The following is an 18,387-nucleotide window of genomic DNA, read 5'->3' on the forward strand; positions in this document are numbered from 1 at the left end:
GCCGCCTACTACATACTCATCGATCAGACAGTATGCAGAGCGTTTACCCACAATGCATTTCGCTCCTGCCCGAGCCGAAATCAGCCGGCCTGAAGCTGATTTCCCTTAAGCTCTAAACTCTGTAAACTTTAGCAACATTTGAAACATTTTCAGGTGAGAAAGTAGTCGTTTAGATCCCCAACGTGTTGAAAACCTGACAAAATACCGGCTGTTTACAATTTAGTTCCCACGAATTCGGCGCTACTAAAGCTAGCCGCAGTGAGCTAACGCACTTCCGGTTATTATCACAAAATAAAATACCCGTTGCCTTTTATCATAGGGAAAGCCACTACCATACAATTGGTGCTTTTGTTTTGAAAACAGGAAGTGAACCTACCCTCGTTGTAGCTAGCTTGAAACTGCCGTTTTGACAGGAAATGACGATCGGCGACGTCACGTTACGTTGCATCTTGGGTAGTTTGAGTATGAGTAGTAACCTCATGATGCATACCCAACATTTAGGAGAATCTAGTATGCATCCGGGAACTTAAAAGTTAAAGTTAGTATGAGTAGTAGGAGTAGTAGGCGGTTTCGAACACAGCCCAAGTCACTGGGCAACAAACTGAGCGCCAGATGTGCTCCTGCCTCAGCGACGTGAACGTAAAGTTATTAACTTTGATAAAACAGCACAAAAAAGGGAATTAAAGGCTGAAACATGATGTTTAAAAGCTGAAACATGATATTTAAAGGCTGAAACATGATGTTTAAAAGGTGAAACATGATATTTAAAGGCTGAAACATGATGTTTAAAGGCTGAAACATGATGTTTAAAGGCTGAAACATGACGTTTAAAGGCTGAAACATGATGTTCAAAAGCTGAAACATGATGTTTAAAAGCTGAAACATGATGTTTAAAAGCTGAAACATGATGTTTAAAGGCTGAAACATGATGTTTAAAGGCTGAAACATGATGTTTAAAGGCTGAAACAAGATGTTTAAAGGCTGAAACATGATGTTTAAAAGCTGAAACATGATGTTTAAAAGCTGAAACATGATTTTTAAAAGCTGAAACATGATGTTTAAAAGGTGAAACATGATGTTTAAAGGCTGAAACATGATGTTTAAAGGCTGAAACATGATGTTTAAAAGGTGAAACATGATGTTTAAAAGGTGAAACATGATGTTTAAAGGCTGAAACATGATGTTTAAAAGCTGAAACATGATGTTTAAAAGGTGAAACATGATGTTTAAAAGCTGAAACATGATGTTTAAAGGTGAAACATGATGTTTAAAAGGTGAAACATGATGTTTAAAGGCTGAAACATGATGTTTAAAAGCTGAAACATGATGTTTAAAGGTGAAACATGATGTTTAAAAGGTGAAACATGATGTTTAAAAGGTGAAACATGATGTTTAAAGGCTGAAACATGATGTTTAAAAGCTGAAACATGATGTTTAAAAGGTGAAACATGATGTTTAAAAGCTGAAACATGATGTTTAAAGGCTGAAACATGATGTTTAAAGGCTGAAACATGATGTTTAAAAGGTGAAACATGATGTTTAAAAGGTGAAACATGATGTTTAAAAGCTGAAACATGATGTTTAAAGGCTGAAACATGATGTTTAAAGGCTGAAACATGATGTTTAAAAGCTGAAACATGATGTTTAAAAGGTGAAACATAATGTTTAAAGGCTGAAACATGATGTTTAAAAGGTGAAACATGATGTTTAAAGGCTGAAACATGATGTTTAAAAGCTGAAACATGATGTTTAAAGGCTGAAACATGATGTTTAAAGGCTGAAACATGATGTTTAAAGGCTGAAACATGATGTTTAAAAGCTGAAACATGATGTTTAAAAGGTGAAACATGATGTTTAAAGGCTGAAACATGATGTTTAAAAGCTGAAACGATGTTTAAAAGGCTGAAACATGATGTTTAAAGGCTGAAACATGATGTTTAAAAGCTGAACAAAGATGGAGGACGACTCCCCGGACACAGACATGACGTCATCGTCTTACTCTTGATTGACGGGCACGAACAGGAAGTCTTTGGTGAAAATGTCCTGGTGGCGGGTCCAGGTCTTCACCCTCTGATGCCGGACGTGGCGGTCTCTGAAAGAAGAAGAAGAATCACTTTAGTCCGGGGTCACGACACACGAGATCTGCGGCGCCGTCCTCTCCGGCGTTCTTACGGGACAGACGGGGCGCCGTCCTCTCCGGCCGCCCGCCGCCTGCTCAGCTGTTTGAAGAAGAAGCTGCTGAAGACGTGACTCCTCTGAGCCACCGGGCCGCCGACGCCCTCCAGGAGGAGATACCTGAGGGGGAGGGAGACACCTGCTGGTGACCGGCTGCACTACAGCAGAGCCCCGCCATCATTCAGCACACAAACAAATACACACAAATAAATACAAACAAACACAAACACACAAACAAACACAAAATAAATACAAAAAAATAAATACAAACACACAAATACAAACACAAATAAACACAAACAAACAAAAATACACAAACTTGAGGTAGAAGTCAATGATGACGTCGTTCAGGAACTCGCCGGCGTCGAGGCAGGCCAGGTCCTCCGTCGTCACCGTGATCCGGCCCTTACCCGGCGCCAGGGGATACCGGAGCAGCCTGCAGACCAAAGACACGGTTACCGGGTCGGCCAGAGGAACCAGGTTCTGCAGAGGAACCGGACCAGGTTCCGCAGAGGAACCAGGTTCCGCAGAGGAACCAGGTTCTGCTGGTCGCTCTGGTTTTACCTGCTGGGCAGCTGCTGCTGACCACACTTCTTCTTCGGCCCGCTGCTCAGCTGACAGGACGTCTGTCGGGAAACACATCAACAGCACATTTTAGGTCAGAATCTGGGCAGAACCGGGCCCGGGCAGCTCGGAAAACATCCACCCGGAGCCGCTGGCAACGGGCTGAGAAAGAGTATGGAAGCCTGGTTGTGCCACATTCCCAGAGGTGTCAAAAGTATTCACATTCATTACATAAGTGGAAGTAAAGATCCTCCAGTTCAAGTATCAACTCAAGTACAGTATAAAAGTACTGGCTTAAAAACTACTTACAGTAGAAAAGTAAAAGTAAAATGTAAAGAAAAAAGATTTATAGGTCCCGCACCACAGGGGCCTATAGCGCACTAAACAAGTTAGTTTTTTTAACACCACATTTGCATTAATCTGACTTTTCATTAGAAAAATCAACTTTTTTTCTGATTTAACTTGATGGGGATTTAAATAAAATGATTGTTTTGCACTAAATATGGGTTTATGGTATTATAAAGTCAAATAAAACAATTATCAGATTAACGTGAGCACTGCTGAAAGTATTTATTTTATGTGACATTTGATATTTTCATTTTTTTTATTCTAAATTTTAATGTTTTTTTATGATAATGTTGATGAGATAAATAAACACAAACAAACAAACAAACACAAACAAATAAACAAACACAAATAAATACAACAAATACAAACAAACAACCAAACAATAAACACAAACAAACAAATAAATACAAACACACACAAACAAACAAAAATATACAAACTTGAGGTAGAACTCAATGATGACGTCGTTCAGGAACTTTCAATGTTTTTTTCTGATAATGTTGATGAGATGATTCATAACTTTGTTCTGTTCCTCAGAACCTGCTCACCTCTTTTAGCCTCCATCATATATCATGATGTACATCACTTGATCTGATGTTTGGAACCAGAAACGTTAAATATAAATACAATTGAATTAAATTGAATTAAAGAACTCTTTTAAAAAACATAAAAACTCACAGTTTGGGCTTTTTTGTCAACAGATTAATTCACAGTTCAGACCTCAGAGCTTCGTCCCAGCAGACGCAGGAGGTGCTGGTCCACAGGTGGAGGGCAGCCGTGCACCAGCAGCAGCCCGTCGGCCCACCCCACAGGGGAGCTGGGCCCCCCGGGGGCTGAGGAGGAGCTGCGGCCCTGCTGGTACTCCTTCATGTCCAGGATGGAGAACATCAGGGCGGCCCGGATCTCCTGGAGCTGCTCGGTCAGGACCAGCAGGAGGACGGAGCAGAGGGGACCTGCAGAGACCAGCAGAGGGGAACCTTCAACATTAAAACCAGTAAAACCAGCAGCCGGGGTCCAGTTCCACCTCTTCACCCTAACTGAGGTTAAAGGAGCTTCAGGTTACCGATGGCGGCGGAGGTCCTGATGGCCGACAGCTCCTTCTGCAGCAGGCTGGCCTGAGCGTCCGACACCCAGAGGAAGAGCAGCGAGGGGGCGGGGCCTTCCCAGCCGGCCAGCAGAGTCCCGCCTTCAGCCACGCCTCCATCCCAAACGCCGTAACCCCGGAGCTGAGACGCCACCACCGACACCTCGCCCTCCTCATCACCTGAAAGAAGCCGGAAGGTTTGACAAAGAAACAAAAAACTGATCAAAGAACAACAAATAATATAAAAAACAGAGGAGCGCGGTCCAGCTGTTCTTAAAGAGTGAGAACATTGTTTCAACCCGGTGAATAAAACACAGAAACCAGCCAGAGGATGAATATTGTATCTGTGGTATTGTGTTTAATTTGGTTACCTTTGACAGGAAGAGTGATGCAGTTTGCAGTGATCTGCACAGAGAAAAGATGAAGAGTCGGTGTTAGGATTGAGTTTTTAAACGATAACCGTGACTGGACATGTTTTCGTCTCACCGTCATCGGCCCGTTGGCGTCGGCGCTGACGAGGCCGGCGTGAAGCGAGACGAACTCCAGCTGCAGGAAGGAGGGCGGCGTCAGCGGGGGGGGGAGCTGTTTGGAAACCTGTCAGACAACAAGCAGGGACCACGGTGAACCCTGGTACGCCTCACATCTGTGTTCTGAAACAACTGAAATAATCCTCTAATTAACAGCAATAAAACCGCTCCAGATGTTCTGACAGATGTGGGCCGCCTTCAGCTGCCTTCTGCACCAGACTCAGCTGGATCGAGTCCAGGGTCATAAACTCTGACCCACTTCAGGCTGAAACTGGGTCAGACCGCAGCCCGGTTCTGTCTTCATGTTTACGGCCAATCACCAACTAACGGCCAATCACCAACTTACGGCCAATCACCAACTAACGGCCAATCATCTGCTTCCCATCAACTAACGGCCAATCACCAACTAACGGCCAATCACCAACTTACGGCCAATCACCAACTAACGGCCAATCACCAACTAACGGCCAATCACCAACTAACGGCCAATCACCAACTAACGGCCAATCACCAACTAACGGCCAATCACCAACTAACGGCCAATCATCAACTAACGGCCAATCACCAACTAACGGCCAATCACCAACTAACGGCCAATCACCAACTAACGGCCAATCATCTGCTTCCCATCAACTAACGGCCAATCACCAACTAACGGCCAATAACCAACTAACGGCCAATCATCTGCTTCCCATCAACTAACGGCCAATCACCAACTAACGGCCAATAACCAACTAACGGCCAATCACCAACTAACGGCCAATCACCAACTAACGGCCAATCACCAACTAACGGCCAATCATCTGCTTCCCATCAACTAACGGCCAATCACCAACTAACGGCCAATCACCAACTAACGGCCAATAACCAACTAACGGCCAATCACCAACTAACGGCCAATCACCAACTAACGGCCAATCACCAACTAACGGCCAATCACCAACTAACGGCCAATAACCAACTAACGGCCAATCACCAACTAACGGCCAATAACCAACTAACGGCCAATCACCAACTAACGGCCAATCACCAACTAACGGCCAATCACCAACTAACGGCCAATAACCAACTAACGGCCAATCACCAACTAACGGCCAATCACCAACTAACGGCCAATCACCAACTAACGGCCAATCACCAACTAACGGCCAATAACCAACTAACGGCCAATCACCAACTAACGGCCAATAACCAACTAACGGCCAATCACCAACTAACGGCCAATCACCAACTAACGGCCAATCACCAACTAACGGCCAATCACCAACTAACGGACAATCATCAACTAACGGCCAATCACCAACTAACGGCCAATCACCAACTAACGGCCAATAACCAACTAACGGCCAATCACCAACTAACGGCCAATAACCAACTAACGGCCAATCACCAACTAACGGCCAATAACCAACTAACGGCCAATCATCAACTAACGGCCAATCATCTGCTTCCCATCAACTAACGGCCAATCACCAACTAACGGCCAATAACCAACTAACGGCCAATCACCAACTAACGGCCAATAACCAACTAACGGCCAATCACCAACTAACGGCCAATAACCAACTAACGGCCAATCACCAACTAACGGCCAATCACCAACTAACGGCCAATCACCAACTAACGGCCAATCACCAACTAACGGCCAATCACCAACTAACGGCCAATAACCAACTAACGGCCAATCACCAACTAACGGCCAATAACCAACTAACGGCCAATCACCAACTAACGGCCAATAACCAACTAACGGCCAATCACCAACTAACGGCCAATAACCAACTAACGGCCAATCATCAACTAACGGCCAATCATCTGCTTCCCATCAACTAACGGCCAATCACCAACTAACGGCCAATCACCAACTAACGGCCAATCACCAACTAACGGCCAATCATCAACTAACGGCCAATCACCAACTAACGGCCAATCATCAACTAACGGCCAATCATCTGCTTCCCATCAACTAACGGCCAATCACCAACTTACGGCCAATCACCAACTTACGGCCAATCATCTGCTTCCCATCAACTTACGGCCAATCATCAACTTACGGCCAATCATCTGCTTCCCATCAACTTACGGCCAATCACCAACTTACGGCCAATCATCAACTTACGGCCAATCATCTGCTTCCCATCAACTAACGGCCAATCATCTGCTTCCCATCAACTTACGGCCAATCATCTGCTTCCCATCAACTAACGGCCAATCATCTGCTTCCCATCAACTTACGGCCAATCATCTGCTTCCCATCAACTTACGGCCAATCATCTGCTTCCCATCAACTAACGGCCAATCATCTGCTTCCCATCAACTTACGGCCAATCATCTGCTTCCCATCAACTTACGGCCAATCACCAACTTACGGCCAATCATCTGCTTCCCATCAACTAACGGCCAATCATCTGCTTCCCATCAACTAACGGCCAATCATCTGCTTCCCATCAACTAACGGCCAATCATCTGCTTCCCATCAACTAACGGCCAATCATCAACTAACGGCCAATCATCTGCTTCCCATCAACTAACGGCCAATCATCAACTAACGGCGAGCAGCTTCTACGGATCTCTGTGGGCTCGCCTTTGGACCGAAACCGTCACCACAGCTGAGATCGCTGGGTCCAAAATGATGCTTTATTCATAGTTTCTTCAGTTAATTCTCTACTTCTTCAGTTAATTCTCTACTTCTTCAGTTATTTCTCTACTTCTTCAGGTAATTCTCTACTTCTTCAGTTAATTCTCTACTTCTGCAGTTATTTCTTTACTTCTTCAGTTAATTCTCTACTTCAGTTAATTCTCTACTTCAGTTATTTATCTACTTCTTCAGTTAATTATTCAGTTATTTCTCTACTTCTTCAGTTATTTCTTCAGTTATTTATCTACTTCTTCAGTTAATTATTCAGTTATTTCTCTACTTCTTCAGTTATTTCTTCAGTTATTTTTCTACTTCTTCAGTTAATTCTCGACTTCTTCAGTTAATTCTCTACTTCTTCAGTTATTTTTCTACTTCTTCAGTTAATTCTCTACTTCTTCAGTTATTTCTCGACTTCTTCAGTTAATTCTCTACTTCTGCAGTTATTTCTTTACTTCTTCAGTTAATTCTCTACTTCTTCAGTTAATTCTCTACTTCAGTTAATTCTCTACTTCAGTTATTTATTTACTTCTTCAGTTATTTCTTCAGTTATTTTTCTACTTCTTCAGTTATTTCTTCAGTTATTTTTCTACTTCAGTTATTTTTCTACTTCTTCAGTTAATTCTTCAGTTATTTTTCTACTTCTTCAGTTATTTCTCTACTTCTTCAGTCATTTAATTTCCCAGCCTGACTGAGATGCTGTGGTGGTACCTTCAGAGAACTGTGCAGAAACCAATGCAGCAGCTTCTGAAGCTTCTGAAGCTTCTGAAGCTGCTGAAGCTGCTGAAGCTGCTGAAGCTGCTGAAGCTTCAGCAGCTTCAGAAGCTTCTGAAGCTGCTGAAGCTGCTGAAGCTGCTGAAGCTGCTGAAGCTTCAGCAGCTTCAGAAGCTTCTGAAGCTGCTGAAGCTGCTGAAGCTTCTGAAGCTGCTGAAGCTTCTGAAGCTGCTGAAGCTTCTGAAGCTGCTTCTGTTCACCAACCTGAAGCTTCTTGGAGTTCCCTCCGTCGCCCAGCTTCCCGTCGCTCTTTGCTTCGTCTTCATGCTGCTCGCCGTCCTCCTCTTCACTCGACAGCACAACTGAGGGAGGGAAGACTCCGACTGAGTGGGTTCTTTATAGACACTTTATATCTGATAAACACATTGATCATTCAAATAAGGAGGAACATTTCCTAATGCACCCCAATAAGGTGAATTTAGATGGAAAAAGGGACATTTTTACGGCATTTTTACAGTAAAATGAGCAAACGTTTCAGAATAATTTGAGTAAAAGCTCACTGGGTTCGTTCGGAGTCTGTTTGGGTTTCTTTGGTCTCGGATGCAGGGCGGCAGATCGGTTCTTGCCCTCCCTGAACTGCCTCCATCTGTCCCTCTGCGTCTCCATCACGTCCTCGCTCAGGCTCCGCCTCCTGCCGGGCGTCGGGCTCGCCGAGCAGAGCGCTTTCCCCTCGGAAACGGAGGAGGAGGGAGTACCTGCAGACGGTCCCATTCTGGAGACAAAGTCCTCCTCCTCCGACGTGTCCTCTGGTCCCGAGCCGGCGGACTTCTTCTTCTGGGGTTTTCCTGCGTCGCTCTGAAACAAACAAATCGCTCAAAGTGAAGGAGAAGCTCCAGAGCTCCAGACCTGTAGGATGCCTCCGAGTTTCTAACGTGGGTCATCAGGACCAGCGGCGGTTCCTTCATAGGGTCGATTTGTGCGACGCACTACCAAACACGGAGGTTCTTTTGTTTTTTTTAATCTAGTTGCTAAGGCGGGACTGATCTGCTGTAGGCAAACTGGTTGTATATGTCATTGTCCAATCAGATTAAGGTCGCGCCTGGTTTTGCCACGCCCATTTGGGGCGATTTCTGTCAGGGTCGAATTTGCACCAGGAAGCTCCCACTGACATGAACGGTACGTCAGTTTTTTTTTTCAAAAATCCTGCTCCCAATACATTTTCTATGAGGGTTTATGTGCTCGCACAAACGACGTGCTTTCCTCGGTAGGGATGGGAATCGAAAACCGGTTCTTGTTGAGAACCAGTTCCCAGTGTTTCAATTCCTTGGAATCGTTTGGCGATTTTGCAAACGATTCCCTTATCGATTCCAGTGGGCGCGAATGACGTCACCACGCAGCGTTGCGTGGCGAGTCCAGCGCAGCCAGCAGCCAACAGTAAACATGGCGCCCAAGCGGTGCAAACGCTGGAAAGTTTGGTTGCACATCCCTAAAAAAGACGACAACAGGGCAACTTGCAAAGTGAATATTTCACCAAAGGGAGGAAATACTACCAACATGCAATAACTATGAATGAATGTCGCGTTTTCGATCCGCTCCGGACTAACGTTGGTGAATCTGAACCCAGCAACGTTAGCAACGTTAGCATGTCCTCGGCTAACACTGCAGGTAACTAACTAACAAACACTGCCTATCATGTTAGCGCCATTTGCCTGATTGTAAAAGCTGCTGTTAGTAACGGTTAAGGTTAAATGAAGGCCTTCTCAGGCATTACATTTAGATGAAATCATGAGAGACAGAGCCTGACTGGCTCAGAGCCAGAGGCTGGTGGTGCTACCCCCAGTTCACCTCTACCTCCAGCTTCTCCTTTCACCAGAGCAGGAAGAGTTAAATTACCCAGGCCAGGATAGACCAATGTGGACCTCACCGTTGTTGGGTTTGTGAGGTCATGACTCGTGTTACTTCTAAACTAAACAAAGTTGATGCTAATCGACCGGTTTGTTGTCCTTTTTCTCCAAATGAGAATCGATAAGGGAACCGACAAAGAACCGAATCGTTAAGCAGAATCGAAAATGGAATTGGAATCGTAAAAATCTTATCACTTCCCATCCCTATTCGTCACATGTCTGTTGCGCAGGACCATGAACATTCCACGAAGAAGATGACGAGTGTCGAGTGCAACAATACGGTAGTGTTTCTGACAGAAGTTCCCTTTAGTCGTCGTACTAATGCGGAGAAGGAAGTTTGGAAGAATTTTGCGGGATTTTTGGGCTCGCCTTGCGAGGCAAAGATGAAACTGAGGGCTCCACCAACCCTGCTATTTTTCCTGGTAGCATCTGATGTAGCTAAATAACTTACCCTTTTGTGCTCAGTCATTGACTTGTAATGATTTAAATCTTTTATATAATGTTGACAATAATAGCAGAATGTATAATGACACATTCATTGTTAATGGTGCAGTATTATATTTAAAAAAAGTAAGCTGCACTTAACCATGTTTGACAACTGGTTATGCTTTTCTAAGTCATATTTTCCAAAACTTCAATAAACACTTGGCTTGGATTTATATGCTGTCATTTTAATTACATTCTTTAGAATGAAAATTGAATGAATCTTATCATTAAGAGCTTATGTGTTTACTTATTTCATAGAATCCTGGAACAATATGAGGAAAATAAATAAATAATGGTTTAGGTGTAATATTAACTGATTGGCAAATTATTAACTGGCAAATGTTTTGCTTTGAAGGTTTCACAATGTAACTTCCCTAGTTTGACACTTTTAACTAATTCAGTGCTGCCATCTGCTGGACAAAAGAGATATGGCCGAAAAATTTATATCTGATATTTGAATTTATAGGCACAAACAAGTTAGGGAAATGGTCTCGCTACCTAGACAAATATACCTCAGTCCTCTGGACTTTTATGGTACTTATGGACATAACGGGGGGAAATTGCACGACCTAAAAAAAAATGTCAGGAGCCGCCACTGATCAGGACTCCCTGATATGAGGGACGGCTCGGTTTTAAAAGGTCGGACGTTCATCTTTACTCCTGCAGCACATCGGCTGTTTAAGGGTTTAAGACACATCTGCAGCCATTATGAGACCAAAGCCAAACTCACCCGGGACGTTTTGAAACTTCTGTCGACAGCTTTATTCAAAGAATATCATCTCTAAAAGAAATTCTAGATTTTATGTAGAATATTTGTGACTAATGTAAAAGTATTTCAGTATTATTCTGACAGTGTTTTAGTATTTCCAGGGTTCACTTCTTCTTTAAAGATGGTAACTTTATGGCATCTTTGGTAAAGCAGGCGGCGCTTCCTGAACACCTAAAGTGGATGAATTATGACCTTCATGGCCTTCCATAGGTTATTTATCTTTTTAAAGCTGGACCTTATTTCTGACATAAAATACGTAATAATGAATGAGCTGTGCGTCGATGACATCATCCCAGTAGACTCGTGTGCAGAAAGCTTCCCCGATAGCCCCGAATAACACCAACAGGGCAGCTCTGAGCTAACAGCTAACATAGCAGCTCTGAGCTAACAGGGCAGCTCTGAGCTAACAGCTAACATAGCAGCTCTGAGCTAACAGGGCAGCTCCGAGCTAACAGCTAACATAGCAGCTCTGAGCTAACAGGGCAGCTCTGAGCTAACAGTGCAACATGGCAGCTCTGAGCTAACAGGGCAGCTCTGAGCTAACAGCTAACATAGCAGCTCTGAGCTAACAGGGCAGCTCTGAGCTAACAGGGCAGCTCTGAGCTAACAGGGCAGCTCTGAGCTAACAGCTAACATAGCAGCTCTGAGCTAACAGGGCAGCTCTGAGCTAACAGGGCAGCTCTGAGCTAACAGCTAACATAGCAGCTCTGAGCTAACAGGGCAGCTCTGATCTAAAAGTGCAACAGGGCAGCTCTGAGCTAACAGTGCAACAGGGCAGCTCTAAGCTAACAGGGCAGCTCTGAGCTAACAGTGCAACAGGGCAGCTCTGAGCTAACAGTGCAACAGGGCAGCTCTGAGCTAACAGTGCAACAGGGCAGCTCTGAGCTAACAGTGCAACAGGGCAGCTCTGAGCTAACAGGGCAGCTCTGAGCTAACAGGGCAGCTCTGAGCTAACAGGGCAGCTCTGAGCTAACAGGGCAGCTCTGAGCTAACAGGGCAGCTCTGAGCTAACAGGGCAGCTCTGAGCTAACAGTGCAACAGGGCAGCTCTAAGCTAACAGTGCAACAGGGCAGCTCTGAGCTAACAGGGCAGCTCTGAGCTAACAGGGCAGCTCTGAGCTAACAGGGCAACAGGGCAGCTCTGAGCTAACAGGGCAGCTCTGAGCTAACAGGGCAGCTCTGAGCTAACAGGGCAGCTCTGATCTAACAGGGCAGCTCTGAGCTAACAGGGCAGCTCTGAGCTAACAGGGCAGCTCTGAGCTAACAGGGCAACAGGGCAGCTCTGAGCTAACAGGGCAGCTCTGAGCTAACAGGGCAGCTCTGATCTAACAGGGCAGCTCTGATCTAACAGGGCAGCTCTGATCTAACAGGGCAACAGGGCAGCTCTGAGCTAACAGGGCAGCTCTGATCTAACAGGGCAGCTCTGAGCTAACAGTGCAACAGGGCAGCTCTGATCTAACAGGGCAACATGGCAGCTCTGAGCTAACAGGGCAGCTCTGAGCTAACAGGGCAGCTCTGATCTAACAGGGCAACAGGGCAGCTCTGAGCTAACAGGGCAGCTCTGATCTAACAGGGCAGCTCTGAGCTAACAGTGCAACAGGGCAGCTCTGAGCTAACAGGGCAGCTCTGAGCTAACAGTGCAACAGGGCAGCTCTAAGCTAACAGTGCAACAGGGCAGCTCTGAGCTAACAGCTAACAGGGCAGCTCTGAGCTAACAGTGCAACAGAGCAGCTCTGAGCTAACAGCTAACAGTGCAGCTCTGAGCTAACAGGGCAGCTCTGAGCTAACAGCTAACATGGCAGCTCTGAGCTAACAGCTAACATGGCAGCTCTGAACTAACAGCTAACAGGGCAGCTCTGAGCTAACAGCTAACAGGGCAGCTCTGAGCTAACAGCTAACATGGGAGCTCTGAGCTAACAGCTAACATGGCAGCTCTGAGCTAACAGCTAACAGGGCAGCTCTGAGCTAACAGCTAACAGGGCAGCTCTGAGCTAACAGCTAACAGGGCAGCTCTGAGCTAACAGCTAACATGGCAGCTCTGAGCTAACAGCTAACAGTGCAGCTCTGAGCTAACAGCTAACAGGACACGTTCATTCCTTCATTGATCTTAAAGTATTGGTGAAATAAAGACAGATATACGCAGATCTCCAGGGATCTAAATATCTTTCGGTGAGCAGATGAAGGTATTTTATGGCAGAAATAAGGTTTTTCTTCTCCTTAAAGTTTGCTCTTAAATATGCTTCATTTTAAAAAGATTAATTTAAATTTGAGGGTTTTTACTTTCCCCTCTGCAGCGTCTCTGTTGGAGTCTGTTCTCCTGAAAGACACCGAGGAACTCAAACTCCCAGCATGCTCCGGTGCTCGCAGCTCTGCCAGAGAGTCCACCGCCTCCACGGAGATGCTCCGAGTCCAGGACGACGGAGCTGCTGGGATCAATAACAGCGATCAATAACAGCGATCAATAACAGCGATCAGATGAGATTCGGCAGGAGTCGTGGTCTCTGTTTGGAGAAACTTTACTTCCTCACATAAAGAAGACCGAACAGGACTCGTGTTTCTCACCTGAAGACGCAGCACTCTGCTTCTTCTGTGGTGGAGAGAGACGCTCCGAGGGCTGCAGCAGCCGGTCTGAAGCTCTCTTTGGTCGCCACCTGGTGGAGGAAAAGGGGAACAGCACTCTGCTCAGATCAGCGTCTTAAAAACCTTTAAAAACCTTCAGATCAGTAAATATATAATATAAATATATATATATAAATAAATCTATAGATATATAGAAAAATATGTATAAAAAGAACAAAGAAAATCTTTTAAAAATTCTTCAGAATATTTTAAATATAAAAACCTTCAGATCAGTAAATATATAATATAAATATATTTATAAATAAATCTATAGATATATAAATATAAATATAAATAAATCTATAGATGTATAGAACAATATATATAAAAAAAAGAACAAAAGAAAATATGATCAAATCTTTTAAAAATTCTTTAGAATATGTTAAATATAAAAACCTTCAGATCAGTAAATTTATAATATAAATATATATATAAATAAATCTATAGATATATAGAACAATACATATAGAAACAGAACAAAAGAAAATATGATTAAATCTTTTAAAAATTCTTTAGAATATTTTAAATATAAAAACCTTCAGATCAGTAAATTTATAATATAAATATATATATATATATATATAAATAAATCTATAGATATATAGAAAAATATATATAAAAAAGAACAAAAGAAAATATGATCAAATCTTTTAAAAATTCTTTAAAATATTTTAAATATAAAAACCTTCAGATCAGTATGTATATAATCAAATAAAATTTATTTGAATAGCACATTTCATGTACAAACATAATATATATATTAATAAATCTATAGATATATAGAACGATATATATAAAAAAGAACAAAAGAAAATATGATCAAATCTTTTAAAAATTCTTTAAAATATTTTTTTTAAACGATCTACTGCTAAAAATTAACTTCAGAAGTCACATGATCAGTTCAATGAGGTGCACCTGTGTACAGTCCGAGTGTCACATGACCTCAGGATATACACACCTGTTCTGAGAGGCTACAGAATCTCAAATGTCACCGATTAAGAGGAACATGAAGACCAAGGAGCTTCCAAACAGGTCAGGGACAAAGAACCATTGAATCCATCATCACAACCCTGCCCACAGAGGGGGATCCCCCATAACTCACAGAGCGGGTAAGGAGGGCGTTAATCAGAGACCTGAGGGAACCCTGCCCACAGAGGGGGATCCCCCATAACTCACAGACCGGGTAAGGAGGGCGTTAACCAGAGACCTGAGGGAACCCTGCCCACAGAGGGGGATCCCCCATAACTCACAGACCGGGTAAGGAGGGCGTTAATCAGAGACCTGAGGGAACCCTGCCCACAGAGGGGGATCCCCCATAACTCACAGACCGGGTAAGGAGGGCGTTAATCAGAGACCTGAGGGAACCCTGCCCACAGAGGGGGATCCCCCATAACTCACAGAGCGGGTAAGGAGGGCGTTAACCAGAGACCTGAGGGAACCCTGCCCACAGAGGGGGATCCCCCATAACTCACAGACCGGGTAAGGAGGGCGTTAACCAGAGACCTGAGGGAACCCTGCCCACAGAGGGGGATCCCCCATAACTCACAGACCGGGTAAGGAGGGCGTTAACCAGAGACCTGAGGGAACCCTGCCCACAGAGGGGGATCCACCATAACTCACAGAGCGGGTAAGGAGGGCGTTAATCAGAGACCGAAGGGAACCCTGCCCACAGAGGGGGATCCCCCATAACTCACAGAGCGGGTAAGGAGGGCGTTAACCAGAGACCGAAGGGAACCCTGCCCACAGAGGGGGATCCCCCATAACTCACAGAGCGGGTAAGGAGGGCGTTAACCAGAGACCGAAGGGAACCCTGCCCACAGAGGGGGATCCCCCATAACTCACAGACCGGGTAAGGAGGGCGTTAATCAGAGACCTGAGGGAACCCTGCCCACAGAGGGGGATCCCCCATAACTCACAGAGAGGGTAAGGAGGGCGTTAATCAGAGACCTGAGGGAACCCTGCCCACAGAGGGGGATCCCCCATAACTCACAGAGCGGGTAAGGAGGGCGTTAATCAGAGACCTGAGGGAACCCTGCCCACAGAGGGGGATCCCCCATAACTCACAGACCGGGTAAGGAGGGCGTTAATCAGAGACCTGAGGGAACCCTGCCCACAGAGGGGGATCCCCCATAACTCACAGACCGGGTAAGGAGGGCGTTAATCAGAGACCGAAGGGAACCCTGCCCACAGAGGGGGATCCCCCATAACTCACAGAGCGGGTAAGGAGGGCGTTAATCAGAGACCTGAGGGAACCCTGCCCACAGAGGGGGATCCCCCATAACTCACAGAGCGGGTAAGGAGGGCGTTAATAAGAGACCGAAGGGAACCCTGCCCACAGAGGGGGATCCCCCATAACTCACAGACCGGGTAAGGAGGGCATTAATCAGAGACCTGAGGGAACCCTGCCCACAGAGGGGGATCCCCCATAACTCACAGCGGGTAAGGAGGGCGTTAATCAGAGACCGAAGGGAACCCTGCCCACAGAGGGGGATCCCCCATAACTCACAGACCGGGTAAGGAGGGCGTTAACCAGAGACCGAAGGGAACCCTGCCCACAGAGGGGGATCCCCCATAACTCACAGACCGGGTAAGGAGGGCGTTAATCAGAGACCGAAGGGAACCCTGCCCACAGAGGGGGATCCCCCATAACTCACAGACCGGGTAAGGAGGGCGTTAATCAGAGACCTGAGGGAACCCTGCCCACAGAGGGGGATCCCCCATAACTCACAGACCGGGTAAGGAGGGCGTTAATCAGAGACCGAAGGGAACCCTGCCCACAGAGGGGGATCCCCCATAACTCACAGAGCGGGTAAGGAGGGCGTTAATCAGAGACCCAAGGGAACCCTGCCCACAGAGGGGGATCCCCCATAACTCACAGAGCGGGTAAGGAGGGCGTTAATCAGAGACCGAAGGGAACCCTGCCCACAGAGGGGGATCCCCCATAACTCACAGACCGGGTAAGGAGGGCGTTAATCAGAGACCGAAGGGAACCCTGCCCACAGAGGGGGATCCCCCATAACTCACAGACCGGGTAAGGAGGGCGTTAATCAGAGACCTGAGGGAACCCTGCCCACAGAGGGGGATCCCCCATAACTCACAGACCGGGTAAGGAGGGCGTTAATCAGAGACCGAAGGGAACCCTGCCCACAGAGGGGGATCCCCCATAACTCACAGAGCGGGTAAGGAGGGCGTTAATCAGAGACCCAAGGGAACCCTGCCCACAGAGGGGGATCCCCCATAACTCACAGAGCGGGTAAGGAGGGCGTTAATCAGAGACCTGAGGGAACCCTGCCCACAGAGGGGGATCCCCCATAACTCACAGACCGGGTAAGGAGGGCGTTAATCAGAGACCTGAGGGAACCCTGCCCACAGAGGGGGATCCCCCATAACTCACAGAGCGGGTAAGGAGGGCGTTAATCAGAGACCGAAGGGAACCCTGCCCACAGAGGGGGATCCCCCATAACTCACAGACCGGGTAAGGAGGGCATTAATCAGAGACCTGAGGGAACCCTGCCCACAGAGGGGGATCCCCCATAACTCACAGCGGGTAAGGAGGGCGTTAATCAGAGACCGAAGGGAACCCTGCCCACAGAGGGGGATCCCCCATAACTCACAGACCGGGTAAGGAGGGCGTTAACCAGAGACCGAAGGGAACCCTGCCCACAGAGGGGGATCCCCCATAACTCACAGACCGGGTAAGGAGGGCGTTAATCAGAGACCGAAGGGAACCCTGCCCACAGAGGGGGATCCCCCATAACTCACAGACCGGGTAAGGAGGGCGTTAATCAGAGACCTGAGGGAACCCTGCCCACAGAGGGGGATCCCCCATAACTCACAGACCGGGTAAGGAGGGCGTTAATCAGAGACCGAAGGGAACCCTGCCCACAGAGGGGGATCCCCCATAACTCACAGAGCGGGTAAGGAGGGCGTTAATCAGAGACCCAAGGGAACCCTGCCCACAGAGGGGGATCCCCCATAACTCACAGAGCGGGTAAGGAGGGCGTTAATCAGAGACCGAAGGGAACCCTGCCCACAGAGGGGGATCCCCCATAACTCACAGACCGGGTAAGGAGGGCGTTAATCAGAGACCGAAGGGAACCCTGCCCACAGAGGGGGATCCCCCATAACTCACAGACCGGGTAAGGAGGGCGTTAATCAGAGACCTGAGGGAACCCTGCCCACAGAGGGGGATCCCCCATAACTCACAGACCGGGTAAGGAGGGCGTTAATCAGAGACCGAAGGGAACCCTGCCCACAGAGGGGGATCCCCCATAACTCACAGAGCGGGTAAGGAGGGCGTTAATCAGAGACCCAAGGGAACCCTGCCCACAGAGGGGGATCCCCCATAACTCACAGAGCGGGTAAGGAGGGCGTTAATCAGAGACCTGAGGGAACCCTGCCCACAGAGGGGGATCCCCCATAACTCACAGACCGGGTAAGGAGGGCGTTAATCAGAGACCTGAGGGAACCCTGCCCACAGAGGGGGATCCCCCATAACTCACAGAGCGGGTAAGGAGGGCGTTAATCAGAGACCGAAGGGAACCCTGCCCACAGAGGGGGATC

General features: G+C 46.6%; 1 protein-coding gene across 6 annotated transcripts in view; it reads right to left on the reverse strand.

Annotated features, from left to right (window-relative positions):
* Positions 1-18,387, reverse strand: part of senp7b (SUMO specific peptidase 7b) — a 36,212-nt gene that overhangs the window by 15,479 nt on the left and 2,346 nt on the right. For 5 of the 6 annotated variants that reach the window (XM_075477273.1, XM_075477272.1, XM_075477276.1 and 2 more), the window contains exons 5-16: positions 13,768-13,856; positions 13,486-13,631; positions 8,608-8,902; positions 8,312-8,409; positions 4,658-4,765; positions 4,543-4,576; positions 4,151-4,351; positions 3,808-4,040; positions 2,740-2,801; positions 2,495-2,611; positions 2,173-2,295; positions 2,000-2,092 (exon numbers count right to left, since the gene is read on the reverse strand). In XM_075477273.1, coding sequence (XP_075333388.1) covers positions 2,000-2,092; positions 2,173-2,295; positions 2,495-2,611; positions 2,740-2,801; positions 3,808-4,040; positions 4,151-4,351; positions 4,543-4,576; positions 4,658-4,765; positions 8,312-8,409; positions 8,608-8,902; positions 13,486-13,631; positions 13,768-13,856 — 1,599 coding nt within the window. The remainder of the gene's footprint in view (positions 1-1,999; positions 2,093-2,172; positions 2,296-2,494; positions 2,612-2,739; positions 2,802-3,807; positions 4,041-4,150; positions 4,352-4,542; positions 4,577-4,657; positions 4,766-8,311; positions 8,410-8,607; positions 8,903-13,485; positions 13,632-13,767; positions 13,857-18,387) is intronic. The other variant, XM_075477274.1, reaches the window with a different exon arrangement.

The sequence above is a fragment of the Odontesthes bonariensis genome, chromosome 11, assembly GCF_027942865.1.
Source record: "Odontesthes bonariensis isolate fOdoBon6 chromosome 11, fOdoBon6.hap1, whole genome shotgun sequence".
NCBI classification, from domain to species: Eukaryota; Metazoa; Chordata; class Actinopteri; order Atheriniformes; family Atherinopsidae; genus Odontesthes; species Odontesthes bonariensis.